Source organism: Penaeus chinensis, chromosome 13 (assembly GCF_019202785.1).
Source record: "Penaeus chinensis breed Huanghai No. 1 chromosome 13, ASM1920278v2, whole genome shotgun sequence".
NCBI lineage: Eukaryota > Metazoa > Arthropoda > Malacostraca > Decapoda > Penaeidae > Penaeus > Penaeus chinensis.
In genome coordinates, this window is record NC_061831.1 from 13,710,092 (window position 1) to 13,720,091 (window position 10,000).

The following is a 10,000-nucleotide window of genomic DNA, read 5'->3' on the forward strand; positions in this document are numbered from 1 at the left end:
GATGATGATGATGATGATGATGATGATGATGATGATGATGATGATGATGATGATGATGATGATGATGATGATGATGATGATGATGATGATGATGATGATGATGATGATGATGATGATGATGATGATGATGATGATGATGATGATGATGATGATGATGATGATGATGATGATGATGATGATGATGATGATGATGATGATGATGATGATGATGATGATGATGATGATGATGATGATGATGATGATGATGATGATGATGATGATGATGATGATGATGATGATGATGATGATGATGATGATGATGATGATGATGATGATGATGATGATGATGATGATGATGATGATGATGATGATGATGATGATGATGATGATGATGATGATGATGATGATGATGATGATGATGATGATGATGATGATGATGATGATGATGATGATGATGATGATGATGATGATGATGATGATGATGATGATGATGATGATGATGATGATGATGATGATGATGATGATGATGATGATGATGATGATGATGATGATGATGATGATGATGATGATGATGATGATGATGATGATGATGATGATGATGATGATGATGATGATGATGATGATGATGATGATGATGATGATGATGATGATGATGATGATGATGATGATGATGATGATGATGATGATGATGATGATGATGATGATGATGATGATGATGATGATGATGATGATGATGATGATGATGATGATGATGATGATGATGATGATGATGATGATGATGATGATGATGATGATGATGATGATGATGATGATGATGATGATGATGATGATGATGATGATGATGATGATGATGATGATGATGATGATGATGATGATGATGATGATGATGATGATGATGATGATGATGATGATGATGATGATGATGATGATGATGATGATGATGATGATGATGATGATGATGATGATGATGATGATGATGATGATGATGATGATGATGATGATGATGATGATGATGATGATGATGATGATGATGATGATGATGATGATGATGATGATGATGATGATGATGATGATGATGATGATGATGATGATGATGATGATGATGATGATGATGATGATGATGATGATGATGATGATGATGATGATGATGATGATGATGATGATGATGATGATGATGATGATGATGATGATGATGATGATGATGATGATGATGATGATGATGATGATGATGATGATGATGATGATGATGATGATGATGATGATGATGATGATGATGATGATGATGATGATGATGATGATGATGATGATGATGATGATGATGATGATGATGATGATGATGATGATGATGATGATGATGATGATGATGATGATGATGATGATGATGATGATGATGATGATGATGATGATGATGATGATGATGATGATGATGATGATGATGATGATGATGATGATGATGATGATGATGATGATGATGATGATGATGATGATGATGATGATGATGATGATGATGATGATGATGATGATGATGATGATGATGATGATGATGATAGTAATAATACTAAGATAATGATACTACTAATAATAATGCAAATACTATTAATGATAATGATAATGATAATAATAGTAATAATGACACTAATAATATAATTGATAATAATAATAATGATAATGATACTACTACTACTACGACTATTATTATTACAACTACTACTACTAATAGTAATAATTACAATAATGATAATAATAATAATGAAATTTATCATAATTTGAATGCTGATGATCATAATAATAATGATAATAATAATAATTGTTATCATTATCATTATGATAATGATAATGGAAACAATAACTTATGTAGATAATGTTAACAGCGATTAAATTCTCATTGCTATCATCTTATCTACATCGTTATTATCATTACTCTTTCAAACTACCATTGTTATTGTTGCTTTACTACAGTTTCGAATCTTATAACACTATTTAATACTTACCACTACAGGGTTAGCGGCAGCAACCAACTCTACTGAAGCTCAGAGGGCAAGTATATCGAAATTCCGTGAATATGATCTGCAAATTTGGAACATATAAGATTACTTTACACTTTGGATTTTTACATTTTATTTATTCATATAGATCGGCATTTAAGAGAATCCCAATGTTTTATCTTCTTTTAGGAAAAGAGAGGCTCCTTTGGCGGCAGTGGGCACGGCGCAGGGGGCGGGTACCTGGTCGTGGGCGCCGGCACCGGAGGCCAGCTCTCTAAAGGCGTCTCACAGGCAGCCAACCAGGCCGCGGCGGAGGCCACTGCTGCCGCTGCGGGACTGAAAACTGTTGCTACAGCTGCGGCTTCAGCTGCGGCGGGAGAGGCGGCCGAGGCAGCATCAGCGGCCTCACAGGTGGCTCAACAGGCAGCAGACCAGCAGAAAGCTGACGTGGCTCAGCTTACCCAAGCTCTCCAGGGGGCCCAGGCGGCCTTCTTCTCGGAGTCTTCCCTGGCGGGCAAAGCCGCAATCGCAACTACGTCGGCGGAGAACGTGTACTCGCAGGCCCTCTCCTTGATCCGCCAGCTGGAAGCGGCCCACGCGGAGGTCCAGGCAGTCACTGCACAAGCGGAGCAGGCTCTCCAAGCCGCGCAGGCCGTGCAGATGTCACAGAACGCTATGGCTTGGCAGGCTGTGCAGATTTCCAACAGCCTCAACTTTCAGCAGCAACTTGCGATCAGCGATCTGAGCGGGGCGGTCGCAGCCGCTGCCCGAGCCGAAGCTGCGGCCGCCGCCGCCATGGCCAAGGCGAAGGGTTACGGCGGGCACGGTGGCCAGGGAACCTATGGCCATTCGGGCGGCCAGACAGGTTATGGGTCCGGCAGTGTGGGCGGGGGCTTCGTCGGCTACGGCGGGCTTGACCAGAATGCTGCAACTTCAACAGGTGACTACGGCAGCGCCAGCCAATCGAGCCTCAGCTACGGCAACGTCCAAACAAGTCTCGGCAGCGAAGGACAAGACGCGCTGATTAGCTACGGAAGCGATGGGCAGAGCAGCCATGACAGCCACGGGAAGGGCGACCAAAATATCCAAATTAGTTACACCGACGGTAATCAACATGGTTTCGATGATCAGGTCACTTATACCAACGGTGATCAAATAATCCAGAATAACGGTGGCCAAACCATTCAATCAGGTCATGGTCAAAATAATGAGGGTCATGTAATATACAGCGATGATGTCCAGATTAATGGTGGCCAAACTATCTATGAGAATGGTCAAAATGATCAAAATGATTATGTAAACAATGACCACCATCATTCGGGGGGCATTGTCCAAAACAATGGAGACCAAATCATCTACGACAATGGCCAAAATAGTCAAATCAACTTTGGTAACGATGGACACATTAATGATGGCCAAATTATCAGTAATGACAATGCACAAAATGGTCACATCAGTTACGAAAGCAATGGCCATTCAAACTTTGACAACAATGGTCAAAATAATGTCCAATTTAACTACGACAACAGTGACCACAACAGCCAAATCAGTTATAACGACGGCGCCCAAATTAATGTTGGCCAGATCATCCACAACCAAAATGACCACAGAAATTCCGGTCTCAATGGCCACGTCGGTTTTGGCCAAAATAATGATGGTCAGTTTGGTTACAACAACAATGGCCAAAATATAAATAGCCAGTCTACCTACGACAACAGTGGCTTAAATAATAACCAATTTAGTCACGGCAACGTTGGCCAAAGTATCGGTATGTCACATGGCAACGATGGCATAAATGGTCAATATGTCTAAACTATTTGGCGTTTATATGGGATAAATTCCCTCATTTGTTAATCTCAATGGGATAATAAAAAATCATAAGACTTGTTGTAATGTGTTAATCAATACCATTCCAATGCAATCCTCTCTCTCTCTCTCACTCTCTCTCTCTCTCTCACTCCCTCTCTCTCTCACTCCCTCTCTCTCTCTCACTCTCTCTCTCTCTCTCTCTCTCTCTCTCTCTCTCTCTCTCTCTCTCTCTCTCTCTCTCTCTCTCTCTCTCTCTCTCTCACTCCCCCTCTCTCTCACTCCCTCTCTCTCTCACTCCCTTTCTCTCTCACTCCCTCTCTCTCTCTCTCTCTCTCTCTCTCTCTCTCTCTCTCTCTCTCTCTCTCTCTCTCTCCCTCTCTCTCTCTCTCCCTCCCCCCCCCTCTCTCTCTCTCTCTCTCTCTCTCTCTCTCTCTCTCTCTCTCTCTCTCTCTCTCTCTCTCTCTCTCTCTCTCTCTCTCTCTCTCCTCTCTCTCTCTCTCTGTCTCTCTCTCTCTCTCTCTCTCTCTCTCTCTCTCTCTCTCTCTCTCTCTCTCTCTCTCTCTCTCTCTCTCTCTCTCTCACACACACACACACATACGCCTGCGCGCACGCACTGCCCTTCCCCCTCTTTTTATCTGATGTGCTGTGTATCTCCTCTCTCTCTATTGCTTCCCTTCTACTCCACTTCTCTAGTACAGAACATATATATATCTAAATGGTTATATACTTTCATATACATAATCTTCTGCAAATATAGCACATGGAAAAAATATATATATATATATATAAATATATATATGTTAAGGACATAAAATAATGAATGTTTATGCTGTCAAAATGTTCAGACTTTTCATTACTTGTCTAGGATATACCAGGGTAAGGTTTTAGATGACTGAATCTTCACGCAGTTTAATATGGATGAAAACTATTATTCGACGAGTCCGCCGTCAGGATTAGTAATAATAATCCATGTTTCTGTTGCTATTTTCTTTGAAAAGGTAAAACAGACAAACAAACACTTACCAGAACTTCATATGTCAACAACAAGTGTGGATAAGAAGAAGAAGAAGAAGAAGAAGAGAGAGAGAGAGGGGTGGGGGGAGAAGGAGAGGGAGAAGGAGGGAGAGAAAGAGAGAGAGAGCGGGGAGAGAGAGAGAGAGGGGGGGGAAGAGAGAGAGAGAGAGAGAGAGAGAGAGAGGGGAAGAAATAGAGAGAAAAAGAGAGAGGGAGAGGGAGAGGGAAATAGAGAGAAAGAGAGAGAGGGGGGGGGGAGAAGAGAGAGAGAGAGAGAGAGAGAGAGAGAGAGAGAGAGAGAGAGAGGGAGAGAGAGAGAGAGAGAGAGAGAGAGAGAGAGAGAGAGAGAGAGAGAGAGAGAGAGAGAGAGAGAGAGAGAGAGAGAGAATGAGAGAGAGAGAGAGAGAGAGAGAGGGGGGGGTGACACAGGGATTAGAAGGCTTATGGATGGAAGAAAGAGAAGAGAGAGAGAGGGGGGAGGGAGGGAGAGAGGGAGGAGGGAAAAGAAGAGAGATAAAGGAGTGAGATAAAGAAAAAGAGGAAGGAGAGATAGAGAGAGAGCGAGATAGATAGATAGATAGAAAGAGAGAGAGAGAGAGAGAGAGAGAGAGAGAGAGAGAGAGAGAGAGAGAGAGAGAGAGATGGGGGGAGGAGTAAGAGAAAGAAAAAGAGGAGATAGACAGAGAGAGAGAGAGAGAGAGAGAGAGAGAGAGAGAGAGAGAGAGAGAGAGAGAGAGAGAGAGAGAGAGAGAGAGAGAGAGAGAGAGAGAGAGATGGGGAGAGAGAGAGAGAGAGAGAGAGAGAGAGAGAGAGAGAGAGAGAGAGAGAGAGAGAGAGAGAGAGAGAGAGAGAGAGAGAGAGAGAGAGAGAGAGAGAGAGATGGGTGGGGGGAGTGAGAGAAAGAAAAAGAGAGAGAGAGAGAGTGAATAAATGAAAGAATAGGAAACTGAGAGAGAGAGAGAGAGAGAGAGAGAGAGAGAGAGAGAGAGAGAGAGAGAGAGAGAGAGAGAGAGAGAGAGAGAGAGAGAGAGAGAGAGATGGGGGGGGGGGGAGAGAAAGGAAAAGAGGAAAGTGAGAGAGAGAGAGAGAGAGAGAGAGAGAGAGAGAGAGAGAGAGAGAGAGAGAGAGAGAGAGAGAGAGAGAGAGAGAGAGAGAACGGGATGAGAGAAGCAGATAAAATTGGGAAGACGAAAGAAATAGAGAAATGCGTATATACCGTTGTTATTCGTCTTTATTAAGATTTCCCTAAAAAAAAAGAGAGAAAATACAATAGATTATACTTCAAATACTCTTCCTATCCACTTTCCCTTAAAATATGCAGGATATCAAGTACACCATTTACACATGCCAATTATTGTGACGTCACCGCGGATTAGTCATGCGCAGACACGAACGTATCTTGTGATTCGATATTTTGTCCGTTTCTTTGATCTCTGACTTTAGTACATCATTATTTCCTATTTACGAAAACTCTTATATTTCCTAAACTGAAAAAAATACGGATACTATAAAATAAATTATTCAATTTAATGGACTCACTATTCATGTGATAACAGACGCAAACATGATGTAAAAGTTGATATTAAAACATCCTTAGTATTTCGAACTCATTCGGCTCTGAGATGTAAACAAGTATGGCATCGGCAGCCAGTGGTAATGCAAATGTTTTATTTACTTTTTGCTATATTTTCTTTTTGTTTCTTGTTATTTTTTCAAAGTTTGGATTAGGCGATAGATAATACAGAGTGGTGGTTTTAGAATTTGAGATTTCACTCTACTGATAAAACCTTTCTAATGTTAGAGAGGGAATTGTAAGCGATATGGTGATTGTTACCGAGTTGCATGAGAGAAGAAAATGTGTTTAAGGTAGTATTCAGTGTAATGTCGCGTCTGTAGTCTTTCACTAAAAGTAGATGTTCAGAAGAGGAGTGCGCTCGGGTTAAATGAGTAAGATAGTGGTCTTAAAGAACACAAAAATACTTATAATTAAGAGTAATACCTGCTGAAAGTAAAAGCACTGTATGGCCACAATCATTTATCTAAGTCCAGCTATTCTGTAGTATCTGTGCTTTACCTTCCAGCAAAAGGAACCTCCACCAAGTATTTTCTGACAATTTAATTAATAGGAAACCACATCAGACTGGATGTGTGAGATTTGTTGGCCTTTGCTCTAAGCCAAACTATGGAAGTCACAGCATTGCTTCTTGTGGCCTTATTCTGGATATTGCTACTCTTATGAGTTCTCAAACTTTCTGATTTGAATTGGCTATGCACATGCAATTCTCTCAGTAGTAACTTTAGAACTTCCATGTGGATTGCCTATATGGTAAGGTGGTAAGAAAATGGTGATAGTGATATATAATACACAAAACTGCATGGAGAAGTATAATCAGTAGCTGGTTAAAAGTGAGTGATTAACCCACAACAAGGGAAAAATTATAGTGATGGGTGGGTTCTGTGACAGTAACCACTTATCTCCCAAAGCAATCTTGCCAGACAAAGGCAACTTACCTGCTAATGTAGTGCAATATGACCAGTCAGTGATTTTTATACATTAGCTACTCATGAAGTATTTCTGAAGCAAAGTTAGCTTTTAATGCATCTTTTTGTTTGCTGAATTCTATTACAGATTTTCCAGTGAAGAGAAGGTATTGGTCATATTATCACACTCTTTTGGATCATACTAAATTCAGTGAAGTAGAAAACCTGTCAGTCCAATAGCCATGATTCAGCTGCACACACATGATGATACTCAAAGTTTCCTCACCTTCCTCCCAGCTGTGGCTCACCTTTGACCCCCACAATAAAGAAATATTGTTATTAAGGAGGGGGATATTTAGACAGACCCCCTGGCTAGGGAATGCAGTTATCTCTGGTTTAGGATTTTTTGCTGTTGTTCAGCCAGGCAATGGAAATGAAAACTAAAACTGTGTGCTTGAATGTAGAGAATTCATGTGTGCAACACTAGTTCAAAACTCCCTTGACTGAATTTAATTTAAGTGTTTCATTTTCCAGTTTATGTTTTAGGACAAATTTAAGACTATTTCTCCACTTTCATTTTCAGTTACCTGCTAGTCTGTGTGTATATTTACCAATATTTTCACACAGACTAGAAATCATAAAGCCTTAGGAGTGCCCCAAAGTATGTTGGCTAGAATAATAATGACTTTGATTATATCCACACAATATGATTATAGGACAACTTATTCTTTCCCTAATGAGACAGGTGACCAGCTCATCAAGGTCATTTTCATTTCCATTGCTTGTCACACAATAACTTACTATAGATTGGTTCATGTGTATTAACAAAAGTTAATAAAAAAATGGCAGAATATCAAAATTTAAGTATATTTAAATTGTTTCTGTCTGAATTACAATTTGATTCAAGAGTTATTAAACTTACAAATGCCTGTAGTTATACATTTTTCTAGGGTTTTAGTAATGTATAAAGAACAGTTTTTATTGTATACTTTTCAGAAATAAATGAATATGATAAAGTATATCATGGAAGAGATTTTAAATAATCCTTGCCATAGAAGTCAAAACTTGTTCCCTGTTCAAGATGTTTATAATAGGCCTTATAATGCATCCAGTTGGATAGTGGACCATTAATTTTAGATTCTACACTAATGCTTGATTTTTTTTTTTTTTTTTTCCCCTCCAGATGTAAATGAGGTTTTTTCAAGATTATTTGATCATCGGCCATTCCTGAAAGGGGAAATTGAGTATTTTAAAAAAGAGTTTGAGGTAAAAATAAATTTATATTTTAGGCATGTAATTGGCTTATTGAAATAGGTAATTGGATTGTAGCTTGACTAAAATTGATTAAAAATGTTGCTGAAGAGTAGTTTTTGTTTTATAGAGACTGAAGGTGAATATCCATTTTCAAAAAAATTCCAGGAAAAGCGAGGAGACAGAGAAGTGGAGCAACTCTTCAGATCTCTTGAACTAATAACAGAGATAAAGGAAGGGCAGGTATGATTATCTTTAGAGGGAACTTTACCATTGAATAGCTAAATGAAATACATTTTATTAATGTTTATTTATTTATTCAGCATGAGTATGGTTACTTGACTATTTTCAGTTTTGCCTTTTAGATTTATGATGTATAGTAATCTTTACAGATTGAGAAGATTGTCAACTCTTCGGATGACAATCTCCCACGCACAATTGCAGACATCCAAGTGGCTCTCCACATGTTAGAAGATACCATTGATACTGAGAAGAAATTTGACTCGGTAAGAACATCCTTTTTCAAGGAAGGAGTGTTCAGTAATGACGATAAGAGGAAAATTAACTAAAGAGAGAAAGTTTTTATTATTTTATTTATCTATTAATATGGTGAGGTTAATTTGATTAATGATTTCAAAATGTAATCCAGATGAGTTTAGTGTGTGTGCAATATGTGTGTGTGTGTGTGTGTACAATAATTGGAGTTCTTTATTAAATGTTTTGATTCCTTAGGAGGAGCTTCTGGCAAAAAAGAGAGCAGAAAGGAAAAGCAAACTCACATCAACTCAGCAGGAGGTACAAGAGAAACTCAGCTTCCTTGAAAACAACTATCTGGAGAAGGAACAAGCTCTGAGAGTACAATTTGAGAATCTTGAGAAAAGTGCAGGATTCTAATTTCTCAAAGAAACTTCTTACTTTTGTAGCCTTCAAAACTCTTGGCTAACATGACCAAAATGGAGGATCATGTGCTCATTATCCCCTCAAAACGGTTTGTCCAAATTCTGCAAGAGTTAAGAGATGCATTTGGGAGCCCACAGAGCATCCAGCAGAAGATCCCAGCAGGTGAGGGCATTGCAGGAAAGGAGATCAAACTGACAACACAGGATATCAAGTGGTGTCATGAGAAGATGCGAGAGAGGGGCATCCCAGAGCGTGTCCATGAACTACTGGCAGAGAGCGAGATCATCTTGCCCAAATACGAACCACCCCCGAGGAGCCCAGAACTGGAAGCCAGGATTCAAAGGCTGCGTTTTGAGCAAGAGAACCGCGACTACAAAGACATGGTCAAAAGTGTGGATAACGTCTACCAGGGAGATGGAACGCAGCTTGGAGAGATTGGCAAAGAAATGCGGATTGTAAATAGGCATATCATTTCAGGGCTTCAGTACCTCTTGTCTGTTATTGGCACTTTCTTTGCTGTCTTTATTGCATTGGGGATGGCCACCCAGGATTATGGAGTGAGGGCTCTGGTAGCCACACTG

The 10,000-nt window shown here is 39.8% G+C and overlaps 3 protein-coding genes across 4 annotated transcripts in view; all 3 read left to right on the forward strand.

Annotated features, from left to right (window-relative positions):
- Window positions 1-3,776, forward strand: part of LOC125031591 (glycine, alanine and asparagine-rich protein-like) — a 15,392-nt gene extending 11,616 nt beyond the window's left edge. The window contains exons 2-3 of the mRNA XM_047622473.1: window positions 1,979-2,016; window positions 2,154-3,776. Of these exons, the coding sequence (XP_047478429.1) occupies window positions 1,979-2,016; window positions 2,154-3,776 (1,661 nt within the window). The remainder of the gene's footprint in view (window positions 1-1,978; window positions 2,017-2,153) is intronic.
- A 2,592-nt stretch (window positions 3,777-6,368) lies between these two features.
- LOC125031728 (biogenesis of lysosome-related organelles complex 1 subunit 5-like) lies at window positions 6,369-9,413 on the forward strand. 2 transcript variants are annotated; one of them, XM_047622652.1, is made up of 5 exons: window positions 6,369-6,440; window positions 8,452-8,534; window positions 8,688-8,762; window positions 8,912-9,025; window positions 9,252-9,413. In XM_047622652.1, the coding sequence occupies exons 1-5, from the start codon at window positions 6,422-6,424 to the stop codon at window positions 9,411-9,413; spliced, it is 453 nt and encodes a 150-aa protein (XP_047478608.1). In that variant the 5' UTR covers window positions 6,369-6,421. The 2 variants fall into 2 exon arrangements, with proteins under 2 accessions (XP_047478608.1, XP_047478609.1); XM_047622653.1 differs by lacking the exon at window positions 6,369-6,440 and adding an exon at window positions 6,716-6,734.
- A 50-nt stretch (window positions 9,414-9,463) lies between these two features.
- The window catches only part of LOC125031727 (transmembrane protein 199-like), a 1,486-nt gene continuing 949 nt past the window's right edge, over window positions 9,464-10,000 (forward strand). The window contains exon 1 of the mRNA XM_047622651.1: window positions 9,464-10,000. This exon is cut by the window's right edge and continues 949 nt beyond it. Within this exon, the coding sequence (XP_047478607.1) occupies window positions 9,464-10,000 (537 nt within the window).

Excerpts from the sequence above, each read along its gene's own strand:
- LOC125031728 (XM_047622652.1), top strand. Across the intron at positions 8,535-8,687 it reads ATTTTAAAAAAGAGTTTGAG|GAAAAGCGAGGAGACAGAGA; the intron begins GTAAAAATAAAT and ends AAAAAATTCCAG. Across the intron at positions 8,763-8,911 it reads CAGAGATAAAGGAAGGGCAG|ATTGAGAAGATTGTCAACTC; the intron begins GTATGATTATCT and ends TAATCTTTACAG.